The 17,634-nt window shown below is 40.9% G+C and overlaps 1 protein-coding gene across 2 annotated transcripts; it reads right to left on the bottom strand.

The window, feature by feature from the left end:
• Nucleotides 1–537: 537 nt before the first annotated feature.
• smc4 (structural maintenance of chromosomes 4) lies at nt 538–17,590 on the bottom strand. Of its 2 annotated transcripts, XM_053422535.1 has the most exons (24): nt 17,393–17,590; nt 15,800–15,960; nt 14,604–14,794; nt 13,839–14,030; nt 12,611–12,787; nt 10,660–10,824; nt 10,020–10,147; nt 9,635–9,775; nt 9,270–9,420; nt 7,541–7,705; nt 7,212–7,445; nt 6,859–7,044; nt 6,553–6,714; nt 6,199–6,424; nt 5,737–5,813; nt 5,058–5,210; nt 4,785–4,911; nt 3,821–4,010; nt 3,218–3,362; nt 2,739–2,912; nt 2,094–2,276; nt 1,530–1,762; nt 1,256–1,439; nt 538–838 (listed from the first exon to the last, which is right to left on the bottom strand). In XM_053422535.1, the coding sequence occupies exons 2-24, from the start codon at nt 15,948–15,950 to the stop codon at nt 674–676; spliced, it is 3,900 nt and encodes a 1,299-aa protein (XP_053278510.1). In that variant the 5' UTR covers nt 15,951–15,960; nt 17,393–17,590; the 3' UTR covers nt 538–673. The 2 variants fall into 2 exon arrangements, with proteins under 2 accessions (XP_053278510.1, XP_053278511.1); XM_053422536.1 differs by lacking the exons at nt 15,800–15,960; nt 17,393–17,590 and adding an exon at nt 15,128–15,318.
• Nucleotides 17,591–17,634: the final 44 nt, after the last annotated feature.

Below are 17,634 nucleotides of genomic sequence, written 5' to 3'. Positions count from 1 at the left end.
AAATTAAAAACAAAAGTAGAAAAAAAAGTTAATTTTCACCACTTTCTAATTTTCTGCAAATTTTGGTAAGAATTTGAGCATGTTAAAGCTCTCAAAAGGCCAATTAATTTGCTTTAATAATAATCCTTACAATTTCAATAGGGCCTCACTGTCAGTGCCCGGACCCTAAATATGGAGAACATTTAAAAGGGACTGTCCAGCCTTGGTGGAGGAAACTCCTGAATGTTTTCAACAGAGTTTATAAACTAAAATATGAAACCAGCATTAAATTTGTTTGTCAAAAGGTTTGAAATTGGCATTTTAGAAACTAATGCCAAAAAAAAAATATATATATATATATATCAGAAGATTTTTTTCCTCCCCAATATCTATCTGCTCCCAAAATTCCATATCTGTGGTCTGCCAGGGGACAAAACATTGATTGAAGTTATAAAATCTCTCAAACCCAAGTTTGGAGAAACTTTAACCAAAATATATTGAACTCTTGTTACTAGATGTGTATGTACATGTGAGCAATGAGGAGTACAAGCATTGAGGTAAAGATTTTTCCAGGAAATATTTATTAAGTCAGAAAGTAAGAAAATAGCAGCATTTCTGTGTAGAAGAAAACAAGATACACATATTTACACTTCGGTGAAAGACAAAACCAGTGAAAACATGAGCCAGTTGAGTTTTAAGCAGTGACGGCGTCGTGCTCCTTGAACACGATGGTCTTGGGGTTGATTCCCACGCTCTTGGTGGTGTTGTGAGTCTTGTAGATGCCGATGAGGCGATCTGCAATCTCGAACATGTTGTTCCTCAGAGAGATGATGATGAACTGAGCGTTCTTTGTTTGTTCCTGCAGAGAAAGAGAGAAATTAACTAAAATTACAGATCTGAAGAGAGATTGCGATTTTGGATTTTCTTCTCATTTGAGGATTATTAGTTTAAAAACTGCGACAGAGTTGCTGTCAAATAGGGAAGTTGAGAATGAAGCTTATTCAGTGCTACACTACAACGCTGGGTTCTCATGAGTCAGTGATTAGTTCACTGATCAACTCAGCATTTCCTCATATGAACAAGCTAATGTAATTAATTTAAAATACTGTTATCATCCAACAGCAGCTCTGTGTTCATAGGTTTAATGAAGGACATGAACAGTAGGCAGATGATTGTAAATGATCCTTTCTACTACAAATGTACTTTTATACTTTAGTGAGAGATTTAGAACATTACATACAACTTGTCTGGTCACATAACACACGGTCATACTCACATAAATGTAACAGGCAACAATGGAGACGTTCTTGAAATCAAGAGCAGCGTCTATCTCGTCCATGAAGTAGAGCGGTGTGGGTTTGTAGTGGTGCAGAGCAAACACCAGAGCCAAGGAGCTCAGCGTCTTCTCTCCCCCCGACAGGTTAAAGATCTTCTTCCAGCTCTTCTTTGGAGGGCGAACACTAGAAACATCACAAACAGAATCAGTGTCGAATCAAAGATGGGATCCATGACTAGGAAAGAGTCGCGAGGAACCTAAAAGGAAAAGCTACCTGAACATGATGCCCTCAGAAAAGGGGTCTAAGCTGTCGACCAGCTCCAGCTCTGCGTCCCCGCCCAGCGTTAGCATCTGGTAGTTTTCCTTCAGCTTGTTTGTGATCATGTTGAATCCGGTCATGAACTCGTTGAGTCGCCGCTTGCGCAGTTCCTCGTAGCCGCGCTTGAACTGGTCCCTCTCGGTCGTGATCTCGTCCAGCTGAGCCACTCGCTGCAGGTACAGCTCCTCCTGGAAACACAACCACACAATGACACTGTTAAATATCCACCGACAAGTAGGTTATGTTTATGTCTGGATTTCGCTAAAACTACGATACAGATTTTCATGAAATGTTGTGGGGGGGGGATTGGGTAGGTCGTGGATTATTGTTTTTCAACTTTCTTTAACATGGTGAAAGAGTAGTAGGCTTCTTGTTTTTAATAAAAGCTGAAACACAGTTCTTAACTTTGTTTCTCCATCGTCCCTCACTTGTAGTTGCTTATAGCCTCATAATGTTTAATAAATGCTTGAAGTGAATTTACAGCGTTAGAACAGGAAGCCGGTTCTCTTGTGTTCTCACCTTCTTCTTGTACTCCACGATGGCGCCGAGGTTTGGTTTCATCTGAGCGCACTGCGTCTCTGACCTCATCATCTTGTTGATGATGACATTGGGATTAGAGATTTCTTCAAGTTCGGCAGGAGTGAGAACAGGAAGTTCCTCTGCTGGTTTGTCTTCAATTGTGTGAAGGGACAACTTGCTGGCCTGGAGAGCAGAAACGACAATAATTAATCAGAGCAAAAATATAATGAGTTGACCTTCACGTCTGTGACAGAAACATCTGTAACTTCCACCAATCCGACAAATAAATCCCATTAAACACCAGTTTACAGAAAATAAAAATAAGTATCTAAACATATGATTGATTCAGAAAATCACAGATTCAAATACGTGGATAAATCTGACTAGTTACACCTGTGTCAAATTAAAACAAAGCTCCAAAACAGAAATGACCAATTAAAACATCAGTGAATTGTTACATTATCGTCATTGTTTTGAAGCATGTTTTCCTCTCCACTAGACGTCCAGTCTTGACAAATACTTTGCTGAGTATATAGTTTATACCTCATAATAACAATTGCTTAATAATATATGAACCAATAAAAGCTATAGAGACATAAATACCCCCCCCCCCCCCCACACACACACACTAATTTCCCCTCCCACCTCTTTCTGCCAGTGTTTGATCTTGTTGTTGTGTTCGGTGATGGTCGTCTCGATCTGCTCGACGCGGAGCCGGACGCTGAGGGACTCCTCCTGCAGAGCGTGCTCCTGCTGCTGCAGAGCCTTGATCTCCTTCAGCACCCCCTGGTACTGCTCCTGCACCTCCGGGAGCTCCGCCTAGAGGACGAGGGAGAATGTGATTCTGTGTGTGTATGTGATTTTACAGAGCTACAGCAAGAAGAGGATACGATATCAATGAGGTCAAAGATATGTTTATAAAACTGTCACTACTCTAGTGGGAACCACTGGCACACTTGGCCAAATATTCAACACAGGGTGTTTATCATGCATAGGTGAAATTTATCAGTTTCTTTGGCTTTAAAACCATATTTAAAAAACATTGTGTTTATTCATGTTGGAGCTTTTCATTAGAGCGTTTGCTCTTTTTCTCTTGAAGCAGGAAAGTGTTTAAATGTGCAAACCTCCGCCTCCTGACACGCCTTCATGACCTCCCCAGCCTCCTCCTCCAGCTTCTTCAGTTGTTCTGTGAACTCGGCCATGGACTTCCCGTTCTCCTCGAGCTCAAGCTGCACACGACTCACACTCTCCTCACACTTCTTCAGGTTGCTAAATAGAAGACACACAGATATTAAGCCTTGTGTTGTCGTGATTAGTGTGTATGTGTGTAAAACTGCTGACAGTGTCACATTCAGTCATAACAAAACAGTTATTGAGTGAGTAAAGGTGGGTGCTGTGGCCCCCTTTTTTTGTGTGTGCAGACACAGGGATTTGCAGAACCCAGCTAGTATAATGTCCCAATTCATTTAATGACTCCACTGGTCTGAACTGGTTGGACAGTTCAAGAAGCTAAACAATCCACAGCACCTTCAGCCGTCACTGTGGTTTCACTTCCACAGACTTCAGCCTCTCCTGAGCACAGGATCGATCTTAATGTTCCTGCTACAGATCCTATTGATTAGACGTAATCTCAAACAAAGTAATGACTAAACCAGTGAGGTAAAGAAGTTTAGTGGATGTTCCTGTAACCTAATGGGTCTTAGACACATTGTGCATCAGCTTCTCACCGGTCAGCTGTCTTAATGGCTACTTGGGCCTTGGTGATGGTGGAGGAGCAGTCGTCCAGCTCCTTGTTGACCATGTCAAGCTTGTCCTGCTGAGCCTTTAGCTTGTGGCTGTTGATGTCTACAATCAGGTTGTGGAGCCTCTTCACCTCATTTTCAACTTTTCCAGCTTTACTAGAAGCTGCATCGAAGTCTGAGAGAGCAAGAGGTGGAGTAGAAGGACGGAACACAGAGAGGAACAAGATAAAACAGTTACATTCACGTTAGAGAGTGGGATTAATTCGCATGAACTTTTTTTTAAAATCTGAAACCATTTTCTGACATGAATTCCAGGAAGAAAATTCCAAAGCTTGCCTCTGGGTAGAGGAGACAGGAAGCGGATAAATTCTGCTGTGGATATCACACATTTATGTTCTCATCAAAATAGTATCGTCAAAAGCTCTCGACTCTCGTTGTCTTTCCAAGTTGACGTCTTTTGTCGTCGTTTTCCACTCGTCCTGCTTCTCTTTTTCATCCTGAGATATTTTAATACTGTTTCGTTTCGAGGTAGAAATGTCATCACTACACCCACTCACTCGCTGGGAATTTTCCTGCTGTATTCCCACATGGACTCACTCCGGACATTTTACTAGGGGGCTGGAAGGAAAAGTTACATAAAATGTCGGCAGCAACGGACACTTGCGTTCTCACATACAGCCCCCACGGAAAATTTCAGGAAAAAGTCCAGAGTTCAGTGAATGTCTGAAAGCAGTTTAAGTGCTTGTTTAACTACAAATTTAGGTCTATTTAGACACTAAAACTAGTAACAATAAAATGGAAATGTTTTGAAAAATGTCAATGTTATGTTATGTTGAGTGTAATCCTTCCCACACATTACAACTAATGATTACCCTTGGATTCTATATTATTTTTGATAAACTATGTAACAATCAATATCTATATTTTGCTTCCTCCAGGAGGATCCCACCTTTCTTGAAAGCATCCCGACTCTTCTCCATCTGCTTCTGCTTGGTCTTGTCCGGGGCGGCTGCGATCACGTTAGCCTCGAGCTCCTTCATCTGACGTTTCAAGTGAGTCTCCTGGTCAGCAAGACTCTGAGAGAAGGAAAAAGGAAAATTGTCAGTCACACAAAGAAAGGTTTTTATAAATTTAAGTTGGCTGTGAATTGTAGAGTTTATTACTGCGCTCCAGACAAATGAGTGGGACAGGAAAACATTGAATGAAAAGGTATCTTATGTACAGTCATGCTTTTGGCGTATTTTTCCAGGGTGTTCTTCATGTCCCGGAGCTGCGGCCGGAGGCGCTGGATGTTCTCCTCGAGCTGCAGCTTTCTCTCCTGGCAGCCCTGCAGCTTTGACACTTTCTCGCTCAGCTTACTCTCCATACGATCGAGCTGCAGAGAACACATGAAGATCATCAAGTTTGGAACACTAACGACCCGCTGTGATGGTTATGTGACAGAAAGGCTCGTATTAATCTGGAGTCTTAAAATCACAAGAGCAAAATAAAACCTCAGCTCTCCGAGTTTACAGCAAGAATTATTTATGAAGCTTACTTGACCCACTTGGAGTGGAGCAAATAAAGAGAGCGAATAACAACATCGTTTAACGGAAGTACAAACTAAATGGTCATTTCCAATTGTTAATCTCTATATTCGTGGTCTATAATCAACATATTCACAAAATTAACACTCTTATAGATGCAGTAAATAAATGATGCAGTATTTCTCAACTAAAACAATTATAACATCTAATCTGCTATCTGAGTTCCTGTGTTAACAGATGGATGTGAAGTGTTTCACTAAAACACTTTCCTTTCTAGAAAAGGTTCAGTTAAAATTGACACTAAATATGAATCTGACTGCTGGAACAGTTTTCTACTTCAGGATAAACAACAAAAGTTGTGTCTTTTGCCCTCACCTCCTCTTGGGAGACCTCAGTGCCAAGACAAGAGCCCATCCTGCCCTTCATCACTCTTCCTCCTCCAGTCATGGTTCCTGTTGATTACACATCACACCACAGAGATGAAAACATATGTAGAAAGAACTGTATTGAAAGAATTTGAAAGAACTACAACACACTGAGAGGTTACAAAAAGGCATTCCACCAAAACATTTCTCTTAAGAAAGCCCTATTTTGGGTGTTGAATAAATGTTAAACATAACAAAGACCTATCAAAATATATTTAAGACACAGTACACAACACTTGAACATATTAAGACTTTTTAGAGCCTTAAATTCTGATTACTAAATTTCAGACTTGCAGAAACACTGGGTAAATATTTATAATATTCAAGTAGAAAGCCCAAACTATATGAGAAAATAAAAAAACTAAAAACATGAGCTGTGTTTAAATTATGAAAGAAATAGAAAATCACCCACCAGCCATCTCAATGATCTGTCCCCTCAGGGTGACCACTCTCCAGCGCTTGTCCTTCTGGAAGGCCATTCTCGTAGCTTGCTCCATGTCCTGGGCCACCAGCGTGTCCCTGAGGGCAAAGTAGAAAGCTGGAAGCACGCTCTGATCTTTCACTCGCACCATGTCAAAGAGACGAGGACATTCCTCTGGAGTTCGAATGGGAGCCATGTTCCTCTCCCACGTCTTCATCTGAAAAGGGGATGGGAGGAGAAAGAGTGCGTTACAGAAACCACTAATTGTATTGCATGAATAACTAGTCCAACGGAACCTCTCCAAGTGGTTAAAGAGACTTCTAGACTGAGTACAATTGTCTTTACCTTGTCGAGACCAATGAAGGTGGCGACCCCGATGTTCTGTTCTTTGAGAAATGTGACACATTTCTGAGCTGTGTCGATGGTATCCACCACAATGTTGTCCAGAGCGCCACAGCTAGAGGAGATGGCCACATCGAACTTCTCTTCTATGGCTCCGAGGTCTCCCTAGAAGCACAAAAAGAGTTCAGAAAAAAACCTACTGTAGGATTCTGGTTTCTATTCCACATAATGAATATAAAAAAAAAAAGAGATCATTAATGAATTCCCTGCTGAGTAACCCTTTATATTAATATATCACTTTGTCTTTACCAATCTTCCAAAGATGCCAGGGATTACGCCCCTCTTCTTCTGCTGCATGAGCGCATCCAGGACCTTTCCTCGACTGCGGTTGGACGACAGAGAGCTCTTGGCTTCATCCACCTTCTGCCTCATTTCCCTCACCACTTCTCTGGTGTCATTATCCATCTTCATCAGCTGCTCCAACTCTCCCTCGTCCTGCAGAGAGTGGGAGTAATTCAAGGAAAAGTTCACATAATTTACACCACCTGCTGTGCAGATATATTGAACAGATGTAGTGAGTACAAAAGGTGTGCGTTGTGGTTTCCAAAACACAAGATGTGATAAAATGCCATCCGAATAACAATGTTGATATTTGCTTTTACCTTCTTGAGCTCTTGCTCTTTCTCTGGTATCTTGACTTCTAAATCTTTGATGGCAGCGCGGCGCTCCCGCAGAGTGTCAGAGGTGGTTTGGAGAGTTTGCTTGGCCGTGTTGAGCTGTGTCAAAGCTGTGTTGTGGCGGCTAAGGTAGATGTCGAGTTCCGATTGAGCAATGTCCATACGGGAACGGGTCTCATTTACAGCCTTACTGAGTTCCATCAGCTCTTTCTCTTTGGTCTGGAGAATACAAGAAGAGAGGTGGGGTTAGAAAACATTTTGTATCCTGAGTCAAACAAAGATTGCAACAAACTATCATTAGGAAGCACACACACCTCTTTGTCCTGCTGCAAGCCACTGGTCTCTTCTTTCAGACTCTCCATGACCTCCTTAAGTTTTTCCTCTTGTTTCACCTTCTGCTTCTCCAGCTCTTCCTTGCTAACAGTTGCCTCAGAGATGGCCTTTTCACTGCTGGCTGGTACACCGCGCACTTCCTCCAGCTGAAAGACGAGCCAGAAAGCAGAACGTGCAAAAACAGATGAGATGTGTTGAAGTCTAAGCAACAACGGCTACACCTGTTAAAACTGGAAACAGTACATTAATTAACACTGCTACCAACCACGGAGCTATAGAACTTTGCCTCTTGAACTAGATGAGTGTCTTGTTCTGACACAAGAGGTAGACAGTAACTACACTAAATGTTTCATACCAGTGTCAGTTATGAGCAACTGTGCTACACATTCAGAAGCAGGCCAAAACACACAACTGTAATCAACTATAAACATACATTGAGGACTGGTTAAGACTGGCACAACAGTCTGCTGCTTGGCAGGGCTGAAACAAGGCAAGGAGTGGTGTGTGTGTGTGTGTGTTTTCTATGTTTTGTAGGGTTAACTGCGGGTGAAACGTGAATGTGGTTGCTGGGAGTGTTACACAAGCCAGACCATAGTTGACTACCACACAGTAGAACACTGCTCCCCAGAGGTCTGCCTGCCTCTGCCCAGCTCCCCCTCTGACCAAGACATTTCCAGAGCACAGTCATTGTAGGTGGAGCACATGTGCTTTTAGAGCAGGGGAGATGATGAGAAGATATATCCACAGTTATGAGGGAACTCTTAACTTGAGGTTTGGTGGAAAAAGTTCTCAGTAAGTGCACAAGTTAGAGAAACATTAGTTTAGGAGACAGGGACATTGTTAAGATTGAAACCGAGCAAACACACACACACACACACACACACACTAATAATCAACCAGTGCGTTACTTGACAGCCCCCTAGTGGCTAGTTTAGGTGTCTGGCCTTCCTGTCATGAAATTGGACAGATGATGAAATTTGATCGTTTTATTTCTCTCTGGAGGATGTCAATTACTTTAGAGAAAGCACAGGGATAATAAATATTTTTAAACTAAGCATAGTTTGTACACAATCCTACAAATGGCACAACATGATTTTTCATGTTAGTAGCAATGTACACTTGTTCTGTATGAAAGACTCAGAGCTATCTTGCAGAATGTCAGCTACATTTATCTGGAATAGATTCTATCCAAAACACAAAAAGGAAAAGGCTAGGAACAATTTTAAGTTCTCTGCATGCTCTATAGGGAATCGATTAATATATCAAATAATGCTTATTGTACTTTAAATGGGTAGATAACGTCAAATGTAACCCATAAAATGTGATTGCAAAAGAAACATGGCACAGATGAGCTAAAATGTAGTTATTGACAACTGCATTTCATTTATATGCAGTCTTGACCATACGTTTCTCCCTACCTCAAAACAACAGCCTTTGTGTTTTCTATGAGAGCTTGATATTAAATTTGACCTGCCTCTGTTACTTATTTGGACATGAGCCGGACCTGTATGCACAAATTATCAAATAGGTTTATGAAAAAAGATTTTGCTAAACATTTGCTCTCCTAACAAGTGTGGTTGTGACTCTGAACACAGAGAGCGTTTCCACTGTGATCTGTCAAAGTTAAATAAGTCAAAACCAGAGTAACCAAATCAAATTAAGTTGTAGAACTGTGTGTAATAGTGGACTGCAGATTAAAGGCCAACACACCTTTTCCTTGTCCTTTTCCAGCTGCTTCTGCAGTTTCTTGTTCTTGCTCTTGGAGTGTTTAATCTTCTCACGCACTTCAACATCCTGCAGGTCCAGCTGGGTGAACTTCTCCTTCTGGGTCTCAATGTACTTGTTGAGCTTATTTTGTTTCCTGGAGGAGGAACAGCATTTTACTTAATACATTGATTCAAATCAGTCCAGTGGGACTTAACTGAAATAGCAAATAAACTATGACATTCTCAAAACGGTATAAAAGGATTCATAAATACAAATTAAGGGTACAACTTACTTCTGCAAAATGATTCAAATAAGATGGTAAGCATTTTACATTGGTAAATAAAAGGGAAGCATCAAAAATGTCTTACTTCTCCACATTTTTTAGCTCTTGGTTCATATTCTCCGTCTCCTGTGAAATCTTTGTATTTTTCTCAGTGAGTTCCTTTGTGTCCTCCAGGATCTTCTGCTTTTCCTGCTCTTTGTCCACTACACGCTTGTGCAGATCATGACTAATGGCAAAGAGATGTATCAGGGAAAATAAAATTTGGGAAATAAAACTTTAATATAAAACTACATATAAAAGAAAGGCCTCTGGAATCAAACACCAGAAAAGAATTGTGCTTATGAAGATCACAACATTTAACATAATTTTTTCTTTTTATGCTACTGTTGGATCTACATTAAATTTAATAAGGTTATTATATTGTTAAATTCATCATGTACAGAGCAGAGAGATTATGCTGGTGCACTCACACATAATATTGGCTAAGCTGACTCTTGAGTTTGAAAATGTCATTCTCCAGAGTGAGGAACTCCACAGCTTTGTTTCTTTCTCCCTCCAATGCATTCTTCTCCTTTTCCACGAGCTTCACTCGGTTTAGCTAGAACAGTGAACAAATTACAAACCTTATTATCAGGTGACAATACAATCACAATTTATAAACATTAGTCCCATCTTAAATTTTTTTTAAATTATACCATTATAAAAGCTATTAGTGATTTTCCCCCTAATTTTGTATTCCCAATATAACTCTGTACCTTGTTACTTTACAGTAACAATAGTAAGATAAAATGAAAGTTAAATAAAAATAAAATAGCTTCATACTAAGACAGCGTTATCTTTAGAGGTACATGTCCACGCACTAAAGGTTTCTTAAGAAAATCAATGAATCATGCCTGGGACAGTTGGCCTCGCCAGGAACCAACTTATCTTACATGGTGCAGTTACATGATAACAAAAACGTATCATTTCCATCACAGATTATCTGCATCAAAAACATTCAAACATCCTCACACAAAAGAGAACATCTTCAAACTCTAAAATCTTAATTTGCACTTGTACAGTAGGTCAGCTTCTGAATGTGTGAGCAGATCTTGTATGAGTGTAACTCACCTTCTCTCCCCTCTGCTCATTGAGCAGCTCAATGCGCCGGGCCAGGGTTTGGATAGGCTCCTTCAGGCGGCAGGAGCCAATAATGTCCTCTAGGTACTCCAGCATGCCCTCATCATGCTCGGTCTGACCTTTAGGCTTCATCATAGCAATCTGCTCCACCTCACCCTAAGTACAGTCCAGACCCAACAGGGACAGACATACATGTCATACATAGTCATTCATAGAAAACACAGAGCTGCACACACAGTCATGTACTTTGTACCACAAATTATTTTCTACAGGTTCACTCTGACTACGACACATAATATCTTCAGCACAGAGAAAGTAAGACAACAAAAGGATTGATTACAAATTTTAAAATACAACAAACAGTCCATCCCAAAAATATATTAGATATGATTTCATCTGATAAATAAGTAAAAAGTGTAATTGCATGTGTTAAAATTGCCACTTATAAATATTAATAAAGTAATAACACATTATCACATCACCACTCTGCCCAAACAATAACCTGAAACCATCACAGAATTTGTGATAAAATTACATTTGCTAAATTTGAAGTGATTTAATACAAACACTTTGATGTCCTGCTAATTTTGACCTCTTGGGAGCTTCACCATATATACTGTACATGTATACTTTGGCCCCAAGTCAGAGAAAACTCTCTTGTGTAATTTTATTTGTCTGAACATGTGTTCATTTAATTTTTTTAGGTAGGCTGGCTTAGAATAATATTCTAAGTTTCAAGTTAAAAAGAAATAAAATGGTGATATGCCAAATTATTTTTCATTTATGTGTTAGGGAAAAAGCGGCTCACATATTATATTTATGTACGAAAGAGAGGAGAAGCCAGCAGAGGAAAGTAAGGAGGTGTCCCACGTCATCAACTGCTCTGACCAGTTCACAAAATAGACAGCTTCCCCTCAGACAGAGGCCTAGAAAAGTGACCTTGGAGAAGCCTCTTCCCATAGACATGCAGCCATTTCATGGACAGATAGCTGAAACTCTTAACATCCAGCGAGAGGGAGATGGAACATGCACACACACTCACAAAAAAAGTGCAGCAGGATACATGTAATCAACCAGCTAACCACAAAACCACAGTAGAGGATATAAACTTTGTGTTCACCTGAAACTAACACGTACTGTAAAAAAAATAATAAAAATTAAGGAAATACGGCAACAAGGATTTAATCAGCCGTTGGTTTTGCTGACATGAGTCATCCCCCCCGTAAACCTTGGGTTAATAAGTAATAATGGGTCGGTCACACACATGTAATACAATCAGAAGGGGTAGGAATGTAACAATTAACTTGGTTCAAACTCAGTGCAACCCCATGCTAAATACAAATAATTAAAAAAATAATTGTATAAGAAAAATGGTATGAAAATATGCATAAAATTCAGTGGAGGCAAAAAAAAGCTGAACCAATATAAAAGCCATGGTCATGAAGGGTGCTTGATCCGGCCACACTGAAGCAGCACTGCCAATATTGGGGTTGGGGTCAATACTCACACGCCAATATTTACGTGCTGCTAAAGCGTGGCAGGTAGAAGGGGAAGGGAGATCCAACCTATCCTCACCGGTGGTCAACCTAATCACAGAAGCCTGCCTCTATAAAAACTATAGCTCTTCATGTCCAGGTCCATGTAGGTGTCAATTTGAATAATTTTCCTTAAAATTCTAAAGCAGCAAATTATGGTTCGCAACTTTTCCACATCGTTTCAAACCATGATGCGCTGCTATAGCAGTCTAAGGGCTAGCAGAGGGCACATTCTCTCTCTTCCAATTCCAGTGCAACAGGTTATTCCCATAGAGAAACATGGCTTTAAGATAGCCGTGAAAACATTTGTCTAAAACAGAACTGGGACATGGGCAGAGGGTGAAGAAAATGAAATCTGACAGAATGAGATGGTCACAGCAGGAATTTACATAAAAAAATTGAATTACCTGTAAGATCAGAAATCTGTTGTGGTCTAGGTCAATACCATGACCTCGGAGTAAAGCCCCCACTTCTTTAAATGTGGCTTTCTTGCCATTGATATGGTAGGTTGAGGAATTGTCTTTGTTGGCAGTCCTGGAAACATAGAACTTGCTGTTGGGAATAACTTCGTAGTCATCTCCTTCCTGGCTCAGAGGGGGGAGGGGTAGAAGACACAGCAGCTTAGAGCAGAACAGTTCAGAAGAAACTCAAACAACTCCACACATCAACTGATAACACTCATAATACTGACAAATCTACAGAGGGGGTTAGAGAAAAAAAGCCCTCCTAAAAAAGTATTTCAAAAAGGGTTTTGTTTGAAAAGCACAGAGCAGATTTAGACAAACTACACTGGCATGTAAAAAAAATATAAAAAAATCTACAAATATCAATAATGGAGTGTTTTCTATCTTATTACATTTACTAAATGTAAAAACATGTTAGAAAGATGAGATTATTCATACCATGGAAAAAGATGCATGAAATTTATTGATTTAGAACAAAGTCTATTTCAAGTATTTGAGGTGTGTACACCACTTCATAAAAAAAAAATTAAGTTTCAGAAAAGCAAGATTTTGGCACCAGTGAAGTTGACAAAATTATGCCATTAGTATAACAACTTGATTTTATTTTTCTGTGAACTAGTGTATTCAAACTGAAAGGTTTAGATAAATTTAACTGAGGTCAAAGCTACACTTACACCCATGGTGGCAGATCAAGTATAGAAACTTTAAATGTAACTATAATTGTCTAAAATGCACATAGTTTAAGATATTCTGTGATCTGAGCAATATACAAAAATTATCTCTTAATATAAACGCCCTGTTTATTGACTTTTCACAATACAATAAAATAACTAGAACCAAGTGCCTACATGGTGTATTAAAAAAATTATAAAAAAATAACCAGATAAATTCTAGCACATTATGAATTGGTTATGGCTCACATGGGTGTTAGTTGTAACTTTCATGAAATATTTGAATCATGTTTTAGTCATTAGAGTAATATCTGAATAGTTATAGCATCTAAAGAGCACTAAGGGGGGGAAAAATTTAAAAAAAATTCCAGAAAAATGTATATTCACCAGAAATGATTTCGAATCGCTCCTCTTCTGTATATACTGTATATTGATTAATTTAGAAGAGGTCAGAGTGGGTGCAGTGTGTATCTCTGAGTCAGAGATAGATATATATATACCTTATCAGTGATCTTTTGAAAATGCACCTCCACAGTACAGCTTTGCACATCTTTGTGTTTATCAGAGCTGTGAATCAGCACCGAGAGCTTTTTCGATCTGATCTTTTGAGCTCTGTATCCAAACACAAAGAGCATTGAGTCTATCACATTGGACTTCCCACTGCCATTCGGACCAATGATGCAGGAAAAGCGCTGGGAGAAAGGAAAGAGTGAATATTTTAAAAAAAATATATATAAAATATTATCATACAAAAATATATTGCAATCACACACAAAAACTGTATATGACATTATTAGAAGTATATACTAACATTTTAGCATAATAAGATTGTGACAGCTAATGTAGTGTGAGTGGGTGTAGTTAAGGTTTGCTTTTATAAACCCACACTTGCACAGCTGTGAGGAAAGCAGAAAAAGGTGAAAAGACAGACTTTTAAAGAAAGTCTCGATTTGGGGAAATGTCAGCACACCATTATATCACTGCCCTTTGTAAGATACATTCACTAAATCAAAATGGAGGAGTCTGACTTTTTCCACTTGGAATCATTTTAACTTACTAAATGTTACACTAAACTACTAACAATTATTTTATACTTGTTCAGTCTTCCACTACTCAATGAAACAGCATGTTTACAGCTTCATCAAATAAAAAAATTGAGACAAATAAAATGGAAGAAACACTGCAAGATGATGTCAAGTCTGTAAACACACTAACAAAGTGTTTCCCCACGCAGGGTTTACATTTGTAAGTAACTTCGGTTGTACCTTGTGAAAAGGCCCCAGAATCTGCTCGCCTGCGTACGATTTAAAGTTGCGATTGACTAAATGTGTTATCATCAGGCGAGGAGCGCCCGGTTCATTGGTCATTGCTGGGGGCGGGGGTGGAGGGATGCTGCCGAGAATCTCCTCCAAATCTCGATTATCCGCCGCCTCGGCAGCCGCATCGAGAGACCGATCTGTGGCATGAAGGGGGGAAAAAAAAGTCAGGCAAAACTTTTATTCCCCTGTGCGAGAGGTTTCAGGTGGAGGGGACAGTGGTGCATGGGGGAGGGGTGGAGGAGCAGGCAAAAAAACAAACAAACAAAAACACAGGCAGCGAAGCAAGTTGAGAGAAGCAGTCACATCACCACTCCCGAGAAAGTTGACAGGGGTTATTTCTTCTTTGTTCTGAAAACACGAGCCAACCCCCCCCCCCCCCCCCCCCTTCAGAAAAAGGCAGAATTCTACCATGGCCGCGTATGACGAGGGCACATTATTATACAAACGCAATCCACGAGAAGCGTTCTTACGTGAGAGTGGATGCGCCACATTCATTCCGTCGATGGCGGAGAAGTAAAGTGTGAATTTCCAGCAGCAACGTCACATTTTCACTCGTGCTCAAAACACACACACATGGAAAATCCTGTTTTGTGATTCTAAATGAAGAACGCAAAAAAAGCCCGACGTGTGTTGCCATCACACCGAGCCACAGCGACCTGTCCAAGACCTATTGTGCTCACATAAGCATAAACAAGCGAAGGGAGGGGGGGATGCTTGTAAATTAAATACTTAGCATTTCACCATATCACACAGAACACACACATCACTGGAAACCAATGTGCATCAAAAGCGTCCCATTCAAATTACATAATATCAAGTTATAAGAACAAAGTCAAACACCCTGTTTTGATCAACTATATGAAAACACGAAATAAATCAGCCCGTTCGTTGAGGAGACCCAAGGAAGAAGTGCACTCGACGATATCATCTCAAAAATCATGAGACGTTTATTGATGGCAGGCACTTTAGAAAAATATACATCAGCCATTGTAACTACGTGTTGAGATCTAAGCAAGAGAAAAAAAGGCTCCACAGCTGTGCCAATTGGCAAAAACCAGCAAGTACAGCAACGCACGCAAACGCCATTGAGTGAACACAACTTATTTAGATTCACAGACACCAAAACAGCCTTTGTTACTTGCCAGTGGTCGGCGGTGCCTCCTCTTGGCCATTGGAGCTGGTTGCTTGTGGGGGTACATCCAGCTCGTCCTCGGAGTCATCCCGGGGCTGCGACCCTTTCCCTCTGGGCTTGGCGGAGGCAGTGGAGGAGCCCTTTGCAGTTTTAGATGGCATGGTTTGAAATCTGAATGGGTCATTGGTGGAAAAGAGGGAATATCCATGAGTGGGTTTCGTGCCTGTCAATCTCCAGACTCCACTTTTTTTTTTGTTGGTCGGTCACACACGCAGCTCCCCCGTTGTCAGGCTTTAATCATCACCCCAGTCCGATCTGACTACCGCCCATTTACCGGGGACTCCGCAGCTTCTTCTCTTTCTTTTTTCATAAAGTAAAGCAGTAGTTCCACTAATAGATAACAACATGGATACAAGTGGGCACGACCTGAACTAAGTGGGTTAGTAAAAAGCCTCTCGCCCCGAGGAGATGTGGTGATTGGAGAGAATAAGACGCTATTATAAACCCAGATAAGTTTTTAATTATTAATGGCCTCCTCCTGCGTTTCAATAACCTCGTGCACCCTAATGTGGGATTTGGAAAAAAAGGGCTGAACGTATAATAATAATCCTTGCGATGTTGTGAAATCGTGAAAATAAGATTAACGCAAACTGTAAAACAAATCCCAGGAATATGCGATTGATTAAATAAAATCGTCGCAGCTCTGCCTCACGTTATCTTAAACGACCTGTGTGGAACAGACGCATCTGAACGGACTCGGTGGCAAAGACGCAACATCCTAAAAGCATCGAAGTGTAAAAGTGACACCGAGATCAGCTCCCATCCTCTCTTCTTCTTCTTCTTACGCTGGGGGCGGAGGTGCAGGCGACGCAACGTAACTCGCTAGCTGGTGGGAGAGCGCGTTCAAACTGTATCCTCACTGTAACTGCGGCGTCGCAATAACACGGATATTAGCCGCGTTAATACGTGGGCGCCGCTAGCTTGACCCCCGCCCCCCCGCCCGGATTGAAATAAACAACTTTGCCACGTTACTGCGCAATTTCCCTCATTTTTCCAGCGTTAAAATAAAGTTAGCCGCCGTAGCTAGCAATCTCCAGGGTTGAGTTGCGCAGCGAGGCTAAAGCTAATGTAGCGGCTAACTTTGACTGGCGAACTTATCGGTGGAGGTGTAACGTCATTTGGCAACGCTGCCCAGACAAAGTTAGCTTTATCCGAGTTTAACTGAGTGTTTAACTCCGCGCGAGCTCAAACCTAAAGAAGTGGTACGTTAACCAGACTCGAGGCGCTGGGATAAAAAGTTGAACGCCCATCTACAGCATTAACACGAGCCGAGACAACTGCGTGTTACTGTAATGAGCGTCTCTGGAAAAAAAAAAGCGAACGCTACATTAAATGTACAATAAGTCGTAAAAGCCTCGACTCTCATTCCATTCGGGAGTTTCATTAAAGTTGGCCAGCACTTCTCCCACCGTATCCAATGTTAAAACGCAAGTTATTAAGTCCTGTTAAGGTTAGGTCCGATTTGAAACTAATGCAACGTACTTCAGCAAATAGACGGAACCCAGCCACCAACTCTTTGCAAAAAAGAAGCTTTTCTTTGTACCTTCTACAAAATGCACGCAGTCCGCCAAAAGTCTGCCTTCCCGAGCCGGATCGCAAAATGAAAAGCGTCCTCGAATCCGAAATTCGGCCGAAAATAATCCTCAGAAAATCAGCCCCGTGTCATCCCCAAGTCGCTGCCCTGCTCGAAAAACTCCGACTTGTAAATGGCGCCTAAACTGCAGCGTCGAACCAGATTCGTTAGAAACTGACGCAAGGCACCACGGACCGTTCAGAGGGCAGGGG

This window comes from Pleuronectes platessa, chromosome 5 (genome assembly GCF_947347685.1).
Source record: "Pleuronectes platessa chromosome 5, fPlePla1.1, whole genome shotgun sequence".
NCBI classification, from domain to species: domain Eukaryota; kingdom Metazoa; phylum Chordata; class Actinopteri; order Pleuronectiformes; family Pleuronectidae; genus Pleuronectes; species Pleuronectes platessa.
Note: the sequence above shows the minus strand (reverse complement) of the source record. Positions and strands in the feature narration are given on the sequence as shown.

Bases quoted from the DNA above. Each gene is read 5' to 3' on its own strand.
- smc4 (XM_053422535.1), bottom strand. From the start codon at position 15,950: ATGCCATCTAAAACTGCAAAGGGCTCCTCCACTGCCTCCGCCAAGCCC. The intron at 12,788-13,838 runs GTATATATATAT...CCTCTGAGCCAG, and splicing joins TTCAAAAGATCACTGATAAG to GAAGGAGATGACTACGAAGT. The intron at 7,706-9,269 runs GTGTGTTGGCCT...CTCGTCTTTCAG, and splicing joins TGGAAAAGGACAAGGAAAAG to CTGGAGGAAGTGCGCGGTGT.